General features: G+C 37.3%; 1 protein-coding gene across 1 annotated transcript in view; it reads right to left on the bottom strand.

Annotated features, from left to right (window-relative positions):
- Positions 1-13633: 13633 nt before the first annotated feature.
- The window catches only part of SLC30A9 (solute carrier family 30 (zinc transporter), member 9), a 34223-nt gene continuing 25530 nt past the window's right edge, over positions 13634-22326 (bottom strand). Inside the window, exons 15-17 of the mRNA XM_010292581.1 lie at positions 18447-18576; positions 16125-16238; positions 13634-14619 (exon numbers count right to left, since the gene is read on the bottom strand). Of these exons, the coding sequence (XP_010290883.1) occupies positions 14575-14619; positions 16125-16238; positions 18447-18576 (289 nt within the window). The 3' untranslated portion in view covers positions 13634-14574. The remainder of the gene's footprint in view (positions 14620-16124; positions 16239-18446; positions 18577-22326) is intronic.

Raw genomic sequence — 22326 nt, forward strand, 5'->3', positions numbered from 1 at the left:
TTTCCTTTCAGATGTTTAATCGTATGAGGTTAAAAATACGAACGCTTCATTTTTAACAGTCACAGAACAGAATTACTGGACTGGACAGACCTCTCTCAATAACCTAAAGATTTGCTGAACTAACTAGTAAGCCTAGCTTTATTTTTAGTGTAAAAAGTGTAGCCAGCCTCCTGGAACCACTCACAACCCTCTGCTCTCATGTTGTGCAAAGTAACCAAATGTATAGTTCCATCCTGAAAGCCACTTTGGCACTAGAAATGGCTTTGCAGGTTTGGACCTTTCTTTACAAACAAAATTTTGCCCTCAGTCGCTTGCGTGCACTGGGCAGTGACATGAATTGTAGTCACAGACAGGCATTAGCAGACACCAGACCATCTTTTTTTGTTCACATTTGATTTTAAGATAACAGAGTACAACAACTTTTATCAGTTGTCTGTATTTTTATTTGCCATCATGGCTCATGGCCACTTGACCCATCCATTTTGTTAAAAAAAACAAACAAAAAAAAACAACAAAAAAACCCCAAAACCTTTCAACAACCGCTTCTTTCCATTAATTTGTTCATGAGGCATTATAAATCCATACACCCTGAAGTGTCTATATACCCACAAGAGGTTAGGTATAATGCTACGGGACCTGGAAGACTAGGTAGCACGTAAGCCCGTGCGGAGCACGCGTCGCAAGTCAGCACATCCCTTCCCAGCGGTGGGTGGAGACAGCAGGCTGGCGACAGAAGGAAACCGCTATCTATCATGTCACTCCGGAAAGTCCCAGGAGGATAGAGATTCTTGTCTTATCCTTCCGTACTCTTTAATCTTTCTGTCATTTATGTATCTGCCTTCTCTCAAACTTTGTGTAGCAGTACCGCACGCCCATCTGTGCCAACATGCCTTCGCTATATTTTCTATGACAAATATTTGTGGAGAAACTGTGATTAAAAAACCATTAATCCTGATATTTTTATTGTTATGGTGTAGTTAATTCTATGAATACTTTCTAATGATGATTGTACTGTGTAGAGTAAGTACAGGTTAGGGATAGACCTTTGCCAGATATTGTACAAAAAAAGTGCATAGTGTAATATAGACTAGTAAGGTTTTTGTGACAATTTCTATAGGATGTGTGAATTGTTTTCTATGTGGCAACACACATTTCTTTTAAAGAATATAAAATCTTAGAGAATTTTTTAAACAGTCAATATTTTTTAATTATAAAGACATTTGTTACCTACAGTTTACTATTTCAGGTGTCAATTCTAATTTGAATATTGGTTTTATTACTACATACCTCCAGTTCCATTTGTTCTGTTGCATAAAAATGCACAATAAAAGTTAGTCTCTGGTTAACCCGTCTCTCCCTCTCTCTATAGGTGTTGTGTCACTGGGACTCTCACTATAAAAATACACACACAATTTTAGACTATATTTTATATAAAAGGCTAGAGGGTCTTCTTTTGCAGTAAATCCTTGATCAGTATGAAGCACCAGCAAGCGCAGTGAAAGATTATGAAGAATTCAACTATGGATACAATATAAATCATTTTTCACCTCAAAATATAACCACATACATTTATGCGCTGGGTGGTTGGAAAGACCGTTCAAAGTACCCATCTGCAATCCTAAGACCTGGATTTTCAAGCAGTGGAGTTTAAATCCCATTTTAATTCAAAATTCAGCGATGGCTGAATGTCTCCTGTTCTCTTAAACGCTTTAGAAAATCCCGACTCCAGGTAATTTGTAGAGGAATTACGGTGACAAACACTCACCACGGCAAACTCCTTCTGCTGAGCCCTGAAGCGAGACGGGCCTGACTGTGGGCTGGTGCCATCCATTAGAAATGGTTGCCGAGGATTTCCACTCTACAACACACGCTTTGGGGTGCTTGTGATGTTGCAAAACTAACTGGGGTCGGGCTGGTATTTTCTAGCTCGGGGGCTTCAGCCTCCGGTCTTCTTTTGTGAAAAATCCTCGTTCATGAAAACTCTTACTAGAGAAACTCTCACCAAAATAATTCCAGGTGATTCTGAGAAATGTAGGTAAAATATTTCTGTTAACCCCTCTGAAAAAAAAAAATCTATATAATTAACTTCTCTTTGGAAAGCTGTAACATCCCAGCCTTTTGGGCAACGACTTGAAGTGTCAGAGGGTAGGATCCAGAGGCAGGAGTGGACGGGGATGGGCTATGGGGACACGGAGGGGGTGATGGGGCACTACAGGCAGGAAAGCGGCAGGGAAAGCTGGCAGGGAAGGCGAGCACGTAGGTAAGGAACCAGAAGCAGCAGTTGGGTTTTTGAAGCTTGGGAAGATCCCCAGAGAGATTGGGTCTAACGGCAGAGTCTATATAAGCAACTGGTAAGTGTGAGAGGTAGCGACTGGGGCTGGAGAGGCAGAGAGGGGGGTAAGGAAGAGGTCCTTGGGGTGGGGGAGACCCAGGCCTGGGAAACAACTGAAGGGGAACAGGCAGCACAGCTGTGGGGGCTGTAGTTCAGTAAAGTCACATTTTATCACTCTTCCACTAAATACCTGTTAAATGTACTGGCAAGGCAATAGCCAGACTGCGCTCCTCTGCCTCGGTGCTGGAGAAGCGTGGCCCGCTGCTGCTGGCAGTTATGCCTTTGCTCAAGGACTAAGATGTCCCTGACCTTCAAGGTCCAAATCAGCCATCAAATCTTAGGCATATGAAGGAATTGTTTTTACCTCATTTGCTTAGAACAAGCTCATGTGCAGGCTCATGTTATAAAAGTCTTTGTAATCCTACTTTAATAAGGCTACTCCAGTCGCAAAATCTAGCCCGCAGGACAGTGCAGTTAGGCAGGAATTGCTGTTTTCTCTGCCACCTTCCCTCTGCTGAGGCACCTCTGTGACTGAAGCCAGGGGAAGGAGGAATGTCAGAACAGGACGTGCTTCCATCACGCTGAAACATCAGAGTCCCCAGGAACACAGCATGAGGTGGCATGTTCACAACCTTCAGCCTGCTGTGCCCAAAACTGGGGAACTGCGATAGTTCTACCTCTCTTCACAGGGGTTTTGTGAAGATTAGTGCTCCAGAACACAAGGCTACAGCAATACGCAAAATAGAAAAGCCCTTGAAGAAGGTAACAAGCCTGTGTGCAGAGGAGTTTGAGTGCGTGCAGTATGTAAAACCAGCCCACAGACCAAACTTTAAACTCTCCCACTCATCTGGCAGCTGTAATTGCCAGTACTAAGGCAATCTTTGTAGAAAAATGGAAAGAAACAGGTTTGCTAATGACCCAAAGTAGTTTCCCATTAGAAAAGTTAATATTAAATTTAGTTCCCATTTAGGAACAGGGTCAGTAGTACAGCAAAGGTCTAATTAAATCTTTCAAAAATGCCTTGCCATAACGTGAGTGAGAAACTGAAGAGTCTTCTTGTGAAAGGACGTGAACCTGAAAGAGCCAACAACTGAACTACTTACTGAACTGATGGAAATAGGGTTATTTGGGGTTTTTTTTTCTAAAAGGATAATCCAAAGGACTCTAAAGGATAATCCAAAACAAGAAGCAGAGCAGCAAGCAGTTCTAACACAGCCTCTTGACAAAAGGAGAGAGAGAAACACCCAGGCTACCTTTCCTGTCTGCAGCATCAGGAAGACAGTTCTAGGGAAAAGACTAATCTCCAAGGAAAAAAAAAAAAAAGGTAAACCAGCCTTGGCATGTTCATAAACCCACCGAACGCTAGCCAGAGCATCGCTGCGCATCTGCCCCGATGATCCAGAAGTGTCCAGTTGTCTACTGAGCAGATGGAGCTTTTGGAACAGATTTCAGAATTAGTCACCTCCACCTAAAACACTTATTTTGAACCACCTGGAGACTGAAGCTATATACTGATGGTCAGAACCAAGGAAATCAATGCAAGGCATAAAGGGGAAGGAGGAGAACAGGTCGAAGTCCACAGGGATCACAGAGGCCTAGCTAAAGGCAGCAGTGATGTCCTTTGCTAAGTTCTCTGTGGGTGGCAAATTGCTTTGTCAGCCCAAAGGTCCAAGAGGAGCTAAAAGGGAGAGGTAAACCTTACTGAGGATTCCCTTTTTAAAGTGTAAACTTGAAAGATTTCTCAAGTGCCTCCTTCTTTGTCCTTACACATGTGAAAAGTTAGATTTGGTATAAAACATTTTAAAATTATACAACATACGTGTTCATTTAAGCATTGCTTCATATTTACTGCTAAAGTGAACATCTACAAGACAGCGTAGGAAAAGATAGCAAATGAAAGGACATTGTCATGTAATACAGTATTTTACCTTACAACAGCCTTTCGGTGGTATCCACGTGCTGCACAACACCCTACTGTAACTCCTCTAAGACAGAGGAACTCTGATCCCATTCTCTTTCTTGCTGGTACTAAACATGCATTTCAGGAGTTCCATGCAGAAGTGAAAAGCATAATTTCAGTTCCCAGTTAATGTAAATAGTGAACCTTCCAAAGGCTTCACCCTACACTTCATATTTTGAGCTTTACATGGGTTTTCCCAGTCAACATCTGACCATCTTCAGAACTGATGGAAGATGCACATGAGCAACATATCCTTTTCTTTAGCTTTATTAGACGACATCTTCCTGAATACTGTTACCTGCTCCTCTCATTCCCTCAAATAAAAAGGACTACAAGATGGTACGAATATTTACCTATTTCCTTGGATTAAAACCTAAGCTCTTAGTGAAATCAACAGACCTGAGCTGTTTAGAAAAGCTGGGGACAATCAGGTTCTAGGCTATAGCGTGGCATGCTTTGCTGGCAGAAGAACGAACAGATGCCATCATATTTATGCTCAGAGAGAATTAAGAAATGTGAACGGTGTATCTATTTAGGAGTTTCACTCCAGCAGTAGATGTAAGCATTTGGGGTCATTAAGTAGGCATATCATGGAAATTTTGCACAACTATGACTTGCAAAAGGAACATTTCCTCATTCAAATTCAGCAATTACCAAAGTGAACATTATTTCACATCTATCACCACAGGACCAAATCTTAACATTAAAAACCAAAACAAGAAAAACCACCACAAATGTGGCTCCTTCTCTATCATTCCTAGTTTTTCCTTCTCTCTTGCATTTAATAGACCAATACCTGTTGAGGAAATTAAGGGCTAGAAAAAGACTTCCCTGAGAAACTCAGCCCCAGGACTAGACCTGGGGTGCCTTGCCAGTGCCTTGGCCTCAGCCTAAGGCTAGGGCTGAAAGACCACCACACGAGAGGGAGGTATATGATTTTCATTGTTCTCTGCTCGCTTTTGTTCTGCTGGGGATACATCCTTTCAACCCCTTCTCCAGGTGGAGCAGCGCTAGAAAATGGGCTGTCAGGAGAAATCGAGAGCTGCCAAGAGAATTCTCACACCAAGGAATTCATCTGGGCTCGGCCCTGGATGTCTTGCCTAGGCATCAGCTTTCGGTACAGACTAGCACTGACGTACCTTTAATTTACCCTTAGTGTACAGAGGTGAAAATCATGCATCCCTAGCAGAACAAAAGCAAGCAGAGAACAGTGAAAAATCATGCATCCCCATCTCTATCCAAGTCACCTGAAAATTGTTTCTTTCATGTTCATTGGAAATTGAGAATATCAACGCAACTCCTCTGTCATAACACGACTCAAACTTCTCCCTGTTGTGAAGAAGCATCTCTTCTATTTCTCTTAACTTCCACAGCTTGCACTGCAACACACGGTGGTACAGCTCAGGTATCCCCTTGTAAGGCATCTTGCTTAATATACTCAATGAAGTTAACGATTTCATTGCTCAGTTCTCCCTGCCTTCTTCCTCTAACGTCAGTCTGAGTGGCTGAAAACATGAAAGCAGCCACGCAGGGTTCAACCACAGGTTAAACCTCTCTGTGCTGTCTCTTGATAGCAGCCAGATGAAAACATAGGGCACATCACCACAATTGGGTCTTCTCAAAGCCACAGCCTCACTGAAACTTCTCCCTTTCATCAGAGTTTCCAAATTGTCCAAATTCATTAGAACCTTCTTTCCCAGTATTTAGATTTTTACTTTTGCCAAGATACCAGTTCTTTCATGAGAAACGCAATCAATGAAGAGATACAAATTTGCAACCAAAAGATACCTACATAAAACTGTAACATGCAGAGACACCTAAGTTCACATATGATGTATTTGTATGTGCATCAAATGCAAGATCGATTTTCTCTATTACCACAGCTTGCTTTGGGGAAAAAAAAAAAAAATTCTACCATAAACTTAATGCTTTGTTGTATCCAGAGTGGCGTGATATCATTTCAATGGTAAACTGCTGTTCAATCAGTTTTTCTGTGAAAAAAAAAAATTTTCTTTAAAGCACTGAATATCAATTTACAGCAGAGCACATTTAAGTCACCTCGTTTGTAGGTAAGAGGGCCTAGAAAAGATCCGAACTATTAGAAGCTACCCCAGTTCAGCACCCAAACAACTGAAGGAGTCTAAATAAAAAAATATCACTAGAGAACTTGGGTGAGTCAATACAGGGAATTTACTAGCGGCCGAGCTGCCCAGGCAAGGCAGCAAGTACGTCCCTTTCCTAAGGTTTTCAAAAAGTTTAATTCAAATGGTAGAAAGGAAGGTTTACTTTCCACAATCTTCTAATGAATACCCCCATAGAAGATTAGGAAAGAGAGACAAAATTGGTTCTTGAACAGAACTGTTACAAGCATCTCCAAACAGCTGACTGCAAGGTCCCACTTCAACCCCTTACCAACCATTTAACACAACTATTTAGGAAGAGCCCTTCAACAGATGCCACAAATGGCAAACAAAGGATTTCAAAGTATTCCAGTTCACATTATGGGAAAAGACAGAGCTCCCTCCCTCTTTCAAAGTGCCCGAGACCATCTGCCTGGTTATTCAGCCAGCCCAAAAGACGGAGTCCAATTATTTGGACTTGATCTCAAACAGACAAGGCCCTGAAGGCTGTTACTTACCTGCTCAGGCAGATTTTGTGCCATTTGGTTCACTAAAACCTGTTGGTAATGGTATCACCACTCAAAAACAATGTTGCTTAACGTGGGAGATGAGTTTGTGACATGCAACCTTTAACAACCCGAGCACCACAGATTAACATCCGGTGTGTTCCTGCAAGAAAACCCCTTGAGAAAGGGAGTCTCTTTTGAGAGACAAGGTCCTACGACATGAAATGTCGTCAGCAATCAAGACACATGCTGCATGTCCGAAATCTGGTTACTGACCATTTCATCTTCCAGAGGCCATACGTTATCCCAATTTAGTTTTGAATGCGGAAAACTGGTATCTGAAGCATTGTCTGTGCGTGCTGATGAATCCAAGTCTTGTAGCAATCTGAACTTGACCACTCATTAAGGCTCAGAGGAAGCACAACCTCCTCATCTTCCCTCAAGTACATTGCTTGACCACCTTATTTCTCATAGCTGACACCAAACAGACAAAAACTCCAGTTTTTCAAGTTTCTCCAGTTTAACGCCCAGGCTTCTTACATTTTTTGTTTCCTCTTTACAGCCACATACAGATTATTTTTTTTTAGCCCAATTCGAAGTAGTTTTTTCCATAACTGGAAAGATCACCAGTTTTCATCAGTATTAGTAATAAAAAGAGGCACTAATGAACCAGACAGCATGTTAAATCCTTTCCAAACTGGCTAATTTCAAGTGAATGTTACCTGCTGCTATCATTCAGCTTTGCTGGGATTGTCAAATTACAGTCATTACGTAAGTCTCATAAATATACCCAACCTCTTCAAGCAATGCTCCATACCGTTGACTATACAGAGACATGCAAGCCACGTCTCTTACTACCTTCCTTCACGTCATTCTTAGATCTGGATCAGGACTGGTAGTCCAAACTGGAGACAGTGCCAGTCGGGCTTCTGAGCCAGGCAGAAAGAGCTTACTCTGTGCCAGGGAAGCAAGTGCACTCTTTGGGGGTGAATAGGATGAAAGGCACAGGTGCCAGTGAAGTACAGAGTATTAATAAATATAGCTTAGATATCCTAGGCAGGTTGCTCACATACTGAGTGTATGCTATTTAACAAAGAGCATATGCTGTCAACAAAGGCAAATTGAAGAGCTAGTACAAATAGATGGGGTATAATCCTTGTTTTGTATCCATAAAATACTGTTATGTGCATTTTGAATTCAGAAACATAGCAAATCATCAACTGCCTAAAGCCAGTGTTACTGCTTACCTTTACAACACATACAAAATTGCCTGAATTAATAGAACACAACCTTTACCGGCTATGTAACATTTTACTGAATAATTACAACTTCCAGACATTTTACAGGATGTACCGAATTCAAGTAAATTACAAAAGAAAGGACATATGCAGAGAAATATTTAAATGCCTACACCTCAACAAATCAAAATTACTTCCCCATACTAGTATGAAGTAACCAAGACACAGAATGAAAAAAGCCAATACACCAAAAAGCATCAGAATGGGGCAGGAGGGGAAGAGAATACATCCAATTAAAAGGCTACACGGAAAAATATGTTTCAACTTTGAGATTGCCCTCTGGAAGTTCTACCACCAGTGAAAATCCTCACTGTTGACTTTTAGATTTAATACCATTTTTGGCAACAACCAAAATGCATTCAAAATGCCTCTGGCATTTTTCAAACGCTTATTCTCACACAGTTCTTCGGCGCCTTTAACTTGAAGCGAAACATACAAAAAACCTTTATATTACATCATTTATACAGCATTGCATATTTTTTCTTCTGTCTGCAAATTTGAAGCAGCTGATCACAACCTCAAAAGCTTTGAATACAGTCTAAATTTAGGTTACAAAAAAACCAAACAAATATATCCTAGAGCGTGGAGCTGTAACTGACACCTTCTCCCTATAACAGCACTATGAATGCTGGCAATACAAAAATTTGACCACGCTTACTGTTAGGGTAGCACTTCTAAAAAGTAACCAAGACCTTTTATTTTAATTGGTGGCTTTGATTTACACAGAAAAAAGAAACTGTCCTCAAGAGCCTCACGTAATATAGGACAGAATGACAATTTTCTGCCTATCTACTATAATCTGTTATAGTATCTGTCTGTGGTATTTAGAAAATGTACATCCTTTTCACATTACGTTTTGAACGATTTAACTCATTTTCAGAATGTGTGATTTAACTAGAAATCTCGTTTATCCACAGACATTAAAGCAACCTGAAACATATGGACTAACATATTTGCCAATGGTTGCAGTCCATTGCAACAGTTTTGTAGACCTTAGAACACCGCACCGGGGTTTCTTCCATAACATCTTCAGTAGGGTGCTTCAGTGATTTCCTGGCTGAAAGCATCAATTCATTTTTCCTCTTTCATTCACTCGAGCTCCCATTTCCACAACTAAAATGACTCAACCTCCACTTACCAAATACATACCTCACCAACAAAGCTCCAAACTGAGATTACACCATCAGCCTTAGCAATAGACTAAGTTTTCAGAGGGCAAATAGGTTTATACTTTCAAGACTGAACACCAGATTCGGAACCAGTTGAATGGAGGCACCATTTTTCATTACAGGAAAAAAAAAAAAAAAAAATGGTTAGTTTTTGCCAGGGGTGGAAGGGAAGAATCACCCAACTATCTTAATATTGCTAAAAGAATGTCAAACTACATTGTTTTATGCATTCTAGTAAATATAATTTCTTACTGTTCTTCTCCTCTCCAATCATCATCTCTTATTTCTGGACACATTTTCTAGACTGTGTCCATCTTTTCTTATTCCCAAGTGCTCAACATCTTAGCTTTTTTTCCTTCCTTGTATTCTTTTCTTTTTACCACACACTTTGTTACAGTTTCTTTTCTTTTGCTTCAGCAAAGCCTGATTGACTACAGTTCCTATAGTCCATACAACCACTTAGAGCTCCTGGCACATTTTATTTTCCTCAAAGGACATGCATTTCAAAAATCTGACTATTGTGCTTTAAAGCCTGGATTCCTATTTCTTTTTATAGGTAATAAAGATATAGTCTACTTTTGATCTTAATTGTGTCTCACTAACAAGAAAGGAAAAATTACTTATTTAAGCTATGCAACCCCCTCTACAAAAAAATCCTTTTGGTATCACCTTTACTTCTCATTTACATTAAGCACGTAAACTGTAAAAGATGTTAGTTGTACTCTCTATTCAGAGCTAACAATAAGAATAGAAGCAGCACAATACTTAAGCTAAAAGAAAAAAAAGCACATTGTCATTTTTTATTCACTTCTGCAATGTAAGCTCTTAGGAATCCACAGAAGTTTGGTTTTGTACAGGAGTCAATATTAATAAATTGTTCTATTCCACCAAGCCAAAATGCCTTATGAGCACATGACCATAAAATGAAATACTTGTCTTTCAAATCCTAAACAACACACTTCCGTGGATTCTTTTGTAAGAAACACATCTAAATCAACTTTAGAAAAAGGATTACTTAATTGAGAACTTTCAAAAATTGCCACACTTTCAATACACAAAAGCCTAAAAATTCTGCAGGGAAGCCTGTATTCGATGCACTCATTAGTAGAGATACTTCCACAATGCATAATTTTTTTCTTTGTTACTGAAAAAAGACAAGTAAGCTAAAATGATAACAAGTAAGAAGAACACAGAATTGCAGTCAGTGTATTACCTAGACAAAACATACCTAAAACTCTTCCCTTTACTCACCCTTATCAAAGGGATTAAAAAAAAATTTCTCCCAATAAAACCTGAGTCTCCCGATATAGCTGAAAAAACTGCACCTGCCAGAATCAGAACACTCTTGGTAGTTTTGGCGAACATGATTTGTAGCTTCCAGAACAGCAACCACTATTGTCAACTATCTGTGAACAGGAAGTACAGTACAAAATCCAGAGACCAAGAGTAGCATCTAGCCCTGCTATTAAAAACATAAGATGCTCATAATGGCTTCCTCCTCCAAGAGTTATTTAAAAAAATAATACTAAAATCTGTGTGGGAATTCAAGGAAAGAGAAAAGCAGAGGCTAAAAAACCTTCAGCTTCAGTACGAGTCACAGAGGATAAAGGATGCAACTTGTCCTTATAAAAAATATGTTCCCCTGTTCCCTGAGTCCGTGCTACTCCTAGACAAGAATACACAGCAAGCAGTCTTGTAATACAGCAGTCCACTGAAGTATTTACTACTACAACATGCTTAATAAACGCTTTAGAAGGTGGAGGGGTAGAGGGCAGCCACATCGAACACTGAATTCTGTATAAAGGAGACAATTTAGACTTGAAATTGATTCATGGGGGAAAGATAATCACCTCAGAATTTTATCTTCTCGAAAAATAAGTTATAAAGGAAAACACGTGTTACTGGCATCCAGCCAACTTTGACTTCAAATACATTAAGATCACTCAGTATATTGGAACACTAAGACAATTTTTTCAAACATTGCAAGTTTTACAGATTTATAAGATATTGTGCAACATGTAAGCAATCTTTCACAAAGCAGAGGGCATTAGTACTTTAAACACAATTTGAAAAAATAGAACCTGCAAGGCCAGTCTACAAAAATATATTATTTTAAAAGACTACACCTTAATTGAAAAAATCCTAGAATATAATTGTTAGCTAAATCCTCAATTCTCTTCTTTAAAATCCTTTTACTTAAGATCAGTCTAAAAGAAACATTATGTAACTGCATTTGTGATAAAGAAAAAAATTCACTCCTCCACATTTTCTAAGTTTTCTTTAATTCTGAGGATCCTATCATGTAAATGTATTAGCTAAACATTCTCCCCAAAAACACTAAACCAAAAGTAAACTAAGTAGTGGACCCACATCACCTCAAGTATTAGACCACAATGACAGTTAAGAAAAAAGCAGTAAAAACATCAAAACTATTAAAAACAATCTGCAAATTATAATCTATATAAAAACTTAACTGCTTGGAATTACTTTTCCTTTCCAACCTGACAGGCTCAATGAACCAATATTTTCATGTAACTGCAAGACACGCAGGCTTACAAGGTACTGCCATAAACAGTCTGCCTGCTTTTTTGTGGTACATCACCATCCAGGTCGTTTTTAAAAACGGAACTGGGTCCTCAAACTATGCAACTGTTATGTATCCAAAAACATTCCAGTTTTGTCTTAAATTTAACATATTGCGATGCTATAATCAATAACGTAACTGGGAGACAAGGATCTGAATTTTATCTCGGAATACCAAAGGCATGTGGATGGGTATGCTTCTGACTCAGATAAGGAAATCTAGATCAGAATTCATATGAATTACATCTCTGATGAATAAGAAAACATTTTTATAGACTTTTGGAGCAGATGCCCTATAAGAATATAACTCATGCCTCTTCTTAAACAACATATGGGAACACTTCCGTATTGAGGTAACATTTACTAACCTCTCAGTGAAATTTCTGCCCTGCAAAGTGCATGCTAACACTACTCACTCATCAGTAACTCCAGCATACAAACCACTTCGATCGCATTGGCTGTCTTCACTAACCTCCCCAGTTAGAGCACTTTCCCAGTTTTGCTTCTCCATGTTTTTAATCTTTCTAGAATAACAGGTTTATGAAAGTGTTTATTCAAATTCAAAATCCATGTAAATATTCTAGGAAGAAGGAAAGAGCTTATGCATTATCAGATTCCAGTGCTCTTCATGAATAAGACTAAGATCAGCAGAGTGTATAGTGAGATGAAGTTTACATGGAAGGGTGAGGAGAAAGGTAAATTATTTATAATGTGCTAAAATATGCCTTATTTACTTTATACAGTACACTTCCAAATTACCTTTAAACTGCAATTCAAATCATCAGGCTTAAATATAGTAACTAGTTCTACAGTAGGAGAAAATCAGATAAAGCCTTCTTTTGGACTAGCCATAACAAGCTAATATGCTATAAAAGAAGCCACCAGTAAATAGGGATTATGGACAAGGGTACTAAAGAGATCCCTTCACCCACAATTACTGTATGTGAAGTCCCGTCTAACTAAACTCTGGAATGTTTTTCTACTTAAAATGATCAGCATGCAAAGTGCTTTGCAGTTTTCAAAAGGCATGCTATTTTAAATTCTCAATTTACTGGTAAGTGACACTTAGTATCAAAAAAAACATTCTAAAAAGCTTTTAGTCAAATCTGGACATATTGGTCTCCACAATTATCTGCTGCAATGCTTATAATTTAATCTCAAATTTATTTTTGAAGACTTGTGTTTCATATCAACATTTCTTCTTTCAGCAAGTCAGTCATTACTCAGCAACTGAGTCATGAGGAGGGTCTTATTACTACCTCTCACCCATGAGCAATTCTCATTTTACCGAAATATGTTAAAGTGCATAAAGGATTTTCCTCAGAGTTATTTATGTGCAGTTATTTCCCTTATATTTCAACTTGCATGATCTTATTGTACTCAGGGCCTTTATTAATAAAGGCTGGGTCTCAAAGAATCTGATACAACTTGGGTGCCTAATGCAGAAAACCTTGAGGCTGATTATATACAGTGCTTGATTTGCATATTTCAAAGTCATAGACTCTAAGCACTTAACTCAGGATTGTTGAGGACCACTGATAGAATTACTTTACTTTCCCAAACAAGCAACGTAAATTCTTAAAAAAAAAAACACAAAGCGGTTTAGAATTCAAATAACAGATGTCTAGAGCTAAATAAATTAAAAATACAATGTATTCATTTGTCTAGTTATAAATAGTTCTAATACATTTTTTACTATTGTAACTTCCAAATACATCTCTTACACCTTCTAGCAAAGACCACGTCTGGCAATACAGCCTATTAAAAGTATAAAAAGCCAAAAATGACAGGTAACTTTTAATAAGCACTACCATAAATAATGTCCCAGATTACATCTGAAGATATTTACAAATAACAGAATAAGTGTCAAAGTAGGGAAAAAATACCAAAATTTAAACAGAGGAAGTTCACTGAAATCTCTACACAGCAATTTCTTCACAGTAACTTCACATACTCTGGCTAACAACATACAGCTGACTCCACTGAGGAGAAAAACCTTATTTTTCTGAAGTGCAGTTGGTAATCACAACAGTGGCAAAAATCAGGTTTCCAGGTCATGGTACTTGAGAAGGCCAGTGCCTGTTTGGAAGAATTTCTCTTATAGAAAAGAAAAACTGTGAAACAATCACACAGTTGAAATCCTACAATTAGTTTAAGGTTGGCAGGTTCCACTGGAACAAACTCCTCCTAGCTAATCTTAACATCTCCCAAGAACCTTTAATGATATCTTGAAAGAAACTAAAGAAGTGCAAACTGACTGCAAAGGGACACAAATGGAAAAACTAAGTGTGTTGTGTATTTTCAGGCAGCTATATTTGCCTAACTAAACCTCCAGTCTTAAATTCTGAATTGCAGTAAATATACTCTGACAGATTCTTCTGTGGAATTTAAGTCAAGTAGCTTTTTAAAATAGATTTTGCCATGGAAATTGTTGTCTGCGAGTCTAGCACTCTTCCAGAAACAGAAGCAGTGTTAACAGTCCAGGAAGCCTACAGCAAAAGTAAGCGAGGTATGGTGCTGAAGTCACTGCAATTTCAGAAGCTTTTCAGCCCTTTACATGACTTCTTTCTAAAATGGTAGCAACCTGAAGATTTCTCCTGCCAAGTCTATAGTATCTCCAAATCCACATGACGAACATCAGGATTTCGTTGCTGAAATATAATTTAAAAAAAAAATACATTTTTATTGAAAATATTCAAAGACATTTTTGCACATGGATACAAATAATGTATTTCTGGTATGATGTTGGCAACTGGATAACAAATCCCCTTTTCTGGTAACATAGGGACTAATTTAAAATGAGGAATAGGTTCAACAACTACTGCCCATACTATAAGCAATTTTTGAAGGCTGTCATCTTTTTATTTGACAAATATTTTTCAACATCACAGATAAATTAGTTCTTATGCTTTATGAAATATGAAGCAGCTATTTTGATTTCTAAAAGGCAGTTTCTTTTTATATAAAACTGTCCAAATAAAACTATCTTAAAGTGAGATATATGTTTAACAGGTATTTTCCTGAATAATTGATAAGATTGCTGAAATAATTTATTCTATGACATTGAACCTATTTATAAAGATTCAAAATGCTGTTTCTATTAAGAAATATGCATTTTCTGATATTGTAGAAATATGTTATTGTCACTACATGGATTGTATAACCCATGAGAGGTTTACTGAAAGTCATCAACTTCAAAGTCATCCAGTATGTGAATCTGACTAGTGTATTCAGTAAAGCATATTCAAGAGCAACACAATCACCTAAATCCCTGCCTATACCAAAAACCAGTATTCATGTTTATAAAACAATTAGTCATGATCCTGCTCCTCAAAAACCATGAAGAACTGGATCTGCTGGTGCAATTAAACTCAAAAATAATATTTTTGTTGTTAAAAAGCACCACTCTAGGGACAGAAACTAAAACTAGAATATGTATCAAATACAGTAAGCAAGGACAGGCATGCTCTTGAGCAGTGTCTCCTGACCAAAAAAGGCAGTCATGACAGGACTGTATTTGCCTGGCAGTCAGTATATAGTTCTGTAGTCATGCCAGAAACGGTAAGATTAACAGCCACAAGATAATTCTAAAATTAAAAATGGAAACAATCCTTTGTTGCATTGACCAAAGGATATTTAATCACAGAATAATAAAAAAGTAGTAAGAAAATTATGACAGGCCTATAAAAGAAGCAAACACTGTACTGCTTCAACAAGAGCAAAAAGCGTTGAGTAAAGCCCTCATTACACACTGATATATTTGATACAATGCTAAATACCAGACTTAAATAAAAAATAAAATAATAAAATTCAAATTTGCTCCTTTAAAAGCAGAACAGAATTCATCAGCCTGCAAATAACATAGAATTCTGAGGATACAGTAACAAAGACATAATCAGGTCTCATTTCACAAAAATATTGTTCTACAGTGCTATAAAACTGAACAAAATACATAACAAACGGATCAATGGCAAAGCAAGGGTTTGCTGCTGCTCAGAACTTAGTTAATGATACTATAGCAAGACAATTTGCATTAGGATTATCAAACTCTTCCCCTCTCTCATGTTTACAAACAAAATCCCAAAAAGCAGCAGCAGTGATATTGTTTAAAATGTATCACAGAATAAGCCCTCCCCAATAAGCAGCTAAATTTTACCTTTAGGTCCTTCTCAAGTCTGTCTACTTCAGCTCCCAGTGTGTCAATGATATTCTCACCATGCTTAAGCATGAAGGCTTCTAATTCTTCAAGGGTTTTCACTTGTTGAATTTCCTACGAACAAATCAAATTTAAGAGGTTGAGATGACAGAAAGAAAAGAAAGGTCCTGACATATTTCAAGTGGGGAAAAAAAACAAAACCAAATACTTTTCAGCTTTTGCCATTTCCAGCAAGGCAGAGCAGGGTACCCCTGTGTATTCTTTCCTCATTTTCATACATTCTTGCTATTCAATTACACTGCCTACTCTGGGCATCACATTACCAACTCATCTGAAAATGCACAAGGATTACTATGAATGCTGCTGTAAATATGGCTCCTCCATAATATCAAAAAACTCAAAGATAGTTGATAAGAACTCAGACTTGGAGACCCATAGCATATGAGACTGCAGGAATGAGGTTAAGGAAGACAGGATGCTATGCTCCTCCCCCCAACAAACCAGACATCAGGAGCACCAAAGCATTGTCATGAGCTTTCCTTTGAGTTCTCACAGCAAGAACAGAGTTGGCCAGAAGCCATTTGCCCTGTAGGATCTCAACCACAGTTTAGGCAAGACAGCTGCAGTATGTTTAGGACAAATAGGTTACTGCTAACAGACAGAATAATTATTAAATAGCTAATTCTTGTGTATACAACTACAGCACAACATTGATTTCTTTCTCCGCCCCTAAAACCACTTTTTCCACACCTCTAAAACTGAAGAGGAATAATGTAATTGAGTGAGCTTAAAAGATATCCAAACCACAATAACCTATGACTACAATCAGGGTAAGTCTAACATGAAAAAACAAACGAGATTCATCTGAATGACAGGACTTCAACAAATATTTCACAATTTTAAAAAGATTAATGCTGATAACCAGCTCATTCAGCTAGCATAGTTATTTGAAAAACTATAGATCAAAAGGCAAGCACTACATCTGCCCTTGACTTTGGGTGGCAGAGCCCTGCTGAAAGTGGCTATCCTTCAAAACCTAGCTGACACGAGGTTACTACATAAAAATACAATAATCTGGTATGACAAACTGTTGCCAACCTAGAATCAATCAGGAAGAACCTTTCCAACAATTCTTGCTGGAAGAACCAGCGAAGGTTGTGTGCAGTCGCCAAAAGGGAATAGCAGGTAAAGAACAAAAGCTAACAAAGCCTTTGAAAAGAAAAGTAGCTAACTAAAGAGCTGCAACAGCAAAACAACTGAGACTTGGCAACATAAAACCAAGCAAAACTGCACTGCCTCAGCTGTACAAAGCTGACAGCACTCTTCCTCTCAAAAATGTATTAAACTGAAATCCAATACATGAACAGATCACTTATTGCACTAGATATATAAAATATACATACATCTTATTTTCACATTAAGGGGCAGTACTTTTTAAAAACAAGGACACTGACTAATGGTTTAAAAAATTGCAGTAATTCAAATGTAAATTCAGATAAGTCACATTTAATGGCCATATGTAAAATGCATCTGACATCTACTTTTCATTTTGAAAGGATAGCAAAGAAAGAAATTTTGTAGGTACACAAGCAAATGTATACAAGGAAGTTACTGGTGAAAATGGGTAAGCAAGCAAAACATTTTACCCACTTAAAACTCTTCTTGTAAATTTAGATTAATTATTCTCTACTTCGTATGTCATAGTTTTGCCATGTAGAATCAGACGAATATTTTGCATTTCTATATTGAAGAGAGGGCCTAACAAAAGCTGCTCTGAACTACACTAAAATCAGACACTTACTTAAGGGTGGTTAATTGTTAAACACTGTCAAAATGCTAAGTCATGTGATGCAAGCAATCCATATTCAAGCCTAGTCTGACTGGCAGGATCCGTAAACCGTAACACTGCATCTTCAGCACCCAAAGCAAATGACTCTGCCAAGAACAGATGCTTATTCTCAGGTGACAGGCTTCCAGTTTTAACTGGAGACCTTGTAATTCAATAAAAATTTATTGGAAGAATTATGTTCTCATCAAAATTGTTTTGGACAAATCTGCATTTTCTAACAAAAACCTGAGTTTTAAAAAACTGCCCTTCTCCTACCCAGGCCCTACTCCATCCAGAAGTGGCTCTACTTCAGCAGCACATAATACAATTCTGTGTACAGATATTTAACACACTAACACAAAGTAAAAACATCTGCAATCCTTCAAACTGAAGAAGTAGAATATTTCTCACCTGCTTGAAAAATCTTGGTTTTAGACATACTTGAAATTGGAAAGTAAATATACTGGGAAGTTACAAAATCATTTTAAACATACTTGTAGCAGCTGTTCAATGTCTTGTTTTTCCAGGTAAGAACGAGTAACAACCCGTCCATCAAAGTCTACTTCTGCCTTGAATCTCACTTTGCTCATTCCCATGTCTGTGGCTTTAACATCATGAATTGCTCTGAAACATATAATTTTTAAAGAAAATGTAGAATAACATAAAACAAACAACTAGCTAGTTTGACTTCTGATGTTAACAATATCACAATAAAATGATTGTGTAATTTTAAAAGGCCAGTGCCTTTGACTAACATTTCCTCATTTTGTCACCACAGACTTCCATCAAATACTGATTCATATTTAACCAGTTATACCACTTCCATGGGTATCTGCTACACCAACACAAGTAACCTGTATCTATAAGGGGCTTGCTATAATAAAAGACAGACTACAAGAAGCATCACAGATTTAAAACTAGGCTATATTTTTTAAAAAAACTCCCACCATAGAAGTGAGAACTTCCCTATTCTGAGTTGAACTTTTAAGTTCAACTTACTTGCTACTGCACTGAATTTTTTGTGCATGTACATATACATGCAACTATTTAAAAATCTTTAAATATCCTCAATTCTGAGGTAAAGAATACTATCTGTTCTCAATTACTGAAAGCACACATTGCAGTTATAGAAGTGTCCTTTCCTAGGTAACTAGGAAAATTTACTTTGGTAAAGGAGATTCACCAAATTCTCCTTTTGGAGAATCTTCTCTTCAAAAATACACTTGATATAAAAAAAGTTATGGATATTGCGTGTGGAAATCATTTTTGATCATACTGAATTATTGATCATGACTAGTCACAATACAGCTGTTTGTAAATGCTGAAAACGTTACTTATTTAAAGGTTCCTAATAGATGCTAGCACGTGAATATTGCAATATGTTTATAATTTGGACATTTGAAGACTTCTGGTTTTCTATAGTACAGTTTTGCTCCAGTTTGTTAGACAAACTCCATGATACAGGTAATAAACAAAAAGCCCTCTTTTTCAGGGATAATAAGATATGAAGCAAAGTTAGGACCTTGACATACTGTGATGCATTTCAACAGTGGAATAAATATAAAATAATAAAATACTCTTTTTTTCCTTAATTAGATCAACACAAACTTAGTTTATCTTTAAAAGCCAAGCAGAATTTAAAATTGCCACTCCAGAGTAGGTTTCCACATTTTTCCACCAAGGCCAGAAAAAAAGCGAAGACTAAAATATGGGACATAAATCTCAAAGTAGTTTAAATTCTTGATTCAGACATTTCCAAGGCAAAATAGCAAAAGTATCTGAGGTCAACTATAAAATATTTCAAAGACTTTGGGTTTATTAACAGAAAAATGCAATCTTGACAATTTTTCAAAATTCTAACATAAAATTTAGATTCAGCAAAAGAGATTACTTGATGGAAAGAACTATACTTTTTACTAAGTTGAGCAATTTCACAGCATCTTTGAAATTAGCATGCCCTTTGTCTTAAGCAAATTTATTTTTCCCAACTAGAAATGTTTCTTCTCAATGTTTATAAATTAAAACTAACTTCACAGGGGGTGCAGGAAGAAAGTGGAAGGCAGATATATTTTGGAAGCAGCCTGCTACAGGGAACAGCCTACAAAGAACAGGAGGCAAAATATTTAAGACAATCACAGGAAATGTTTATGGAATATTTCTTGTAATACTCAAGGTGGAGGAGGGGTAGTGTTAAGCACATTAAAAAAGAAATAGAACATGAACTAAATATAGAGACACCAAAAAATACTTCTTAGTAAACATTTAAGCAGATTAAAAGAACCATCAGCTTACTGGTAGCAATAAAGAATTTCCAGCTCCAATCAAGTTTACACAGCTATTCTGTGGGAAGCTACCAAATCAAAACAGTATTAACTGGAATAACCTAACTGGCATCAAAACTACCTCCTCACACAAGAGGGTATTTAAGATAATGGATGTGGTTCAACGAGGGTTATTGAAGAGAATTTGAATCCAAATGAATGAAAAATGTTGAAGATAGCTCTGATGGGCACGATATAAGCAAGAATATAAGAAGAGATATTTGAGATTCTCACTCAACAGTACCCTGATAAAATTCAGTAAAATGATGCATATTCTGTAAATGTGAAGGGAAAAAAGTCTACCTTAGCACTTAAAATCTGTCCAGGAAAGATAAGACAGTGAGTTAGGAGAGAGAAAAATCACTAGTAATTCAAAAATAAAAATGTGAATGCTAAAACTTGAGTTACAAAGCTTGCTTACGGAAGCTTCTGTATGGCTAGTAGACACCATCAATTCAAGCTAGGCAAAGAAAAAAGAGCAAGTTTCACATTAAAGAAAAAAAAAAAAAAGCTGTCAGAGGACATCAAGTTACTGGTTTTGAACCATCAGTTGTAGTACTTTCTCCTCCACCCCTGAACCAGAATGACAGCTTTGCCAGCACAACAGCAGCACAATTACCCAATAGATGTTTCAATGAAGTAAAAATTAGAGACGAAATTGTCACTAAGAATAGTTTATGCCTAGGGATCTATGATTTCATTCTGTAAGAACAGAATCAGGACAGTCTGTCCCACATATATTTTATTTCACAGTTCTGAAAGCTTAATTTCCTACATTTCAGTTAAGCTGAACACAAGAAAGATTTAGGCACCAAAGGTGTGAATGAGAGTTAAGAATGGAATGTTTGTGTAGCAAAAAATAAAATCTAGTCATTTTCCAGCTGACAACAACTCTGACTGAAAGCCCATTCTGGATCACAAATGAAATAAGAGCTACAACTAGAAATTACCAAGCAAAACAGAAAGAAAGGGGAAACAAATAGCCATGAGCCTAAAAAAGACATGAAGTCCAGCAAACTGATAGGAGAAGCATAAAAAAAGGCACTGCCTGTGATACAAACCAACATTTTTAAAGTACAGCAAAAACAAAGGATAACCTGCAAAAAAGGCTGCTACTAGATGGAAATCGTGAAATTACTAATGATACGGAATAGGCAGAAACAAGCAACAAGCCTTGTTTTCTCGATCTAAAAAGCACAATCTATTAGTACAACAAAGCATTTATCTACTGGATATTAAAGAAAAAAAAATGCTTCTAATTCAGCAGGCTCCGTAACCTGTATTCAAGAGTAAAGAGAACTAAGAAAACTGTGAAGGCCAATTTATTTTTCATCCTGCAATACTGATGAGAATTAAAAAAAAAAAAAAAAGAAAATATTAACAACACCATGTCAAAATTAAAGAATGGCAAATGAGGTAATCCATTTAACTTCACCTGACAACCCACGGAAAAATAGTGAAAAAGGTGGGGAAAAAAAAAACATATTAAGAGCATCAATTCCAGTCATTAAGGTTTGGGGGATTGTAAGTTGTCAAACCATCATGTAAAAAAAATTCAAGATTTAGCTAAAAAAAAAAGATCAACACCACAGAGATTATTTATTTTAGTAGTATAGCAGTTAGCATTGTCTGATAAATCAAATACTTTATAATTAGCAGTGGAACATGATGTTCAGTCAAGCTACCATCGGAATAGCAAGTTAAGTGGTTGTGGTGGTGACAGAGGGAAAGGAATCAGAACCTCTGGATCCTTTGGTCAATTTGGATTTAAAATCTTCTGATTAAAACTAAATGATTCCCTAATGTATCCCTTAATATTTAAAGACAACATCTGAAAATAAAGATTGCAAACCCTCCCTGAAGGAACAAGGAAGGACTGTTCTGGGAAGCAGCAACTGCAAAAAGATTGCATTGAAAACTCAGGTACAGTCTGACAGCTGAAGACCCAGAAAGGTTGAAATAAAAAGAACAAGTATTAGCCACAGCTGTAGAAGCAGAGCAGTACTCAGGAGCTTTTTCTTTTACCTTTGGTGACAGCGGGGGGGGGGGGGGG

Source organism: Phaethon lepturus, unplaced genomic scaffold (assembly GCF_000687285.1).
Source record: "Phaethon lepturus isolate BGI_N335 unplaced genomic scaffold, ASM68728v1 scaffold8978, whole genome shotgun sequence".
Taxonomy (NCBI): Eukaryota; Metazoa; Chordata; class Aves; order Phaethontiformes; family Phaethontidae; genus Phaethon; species Phaethon lepturus.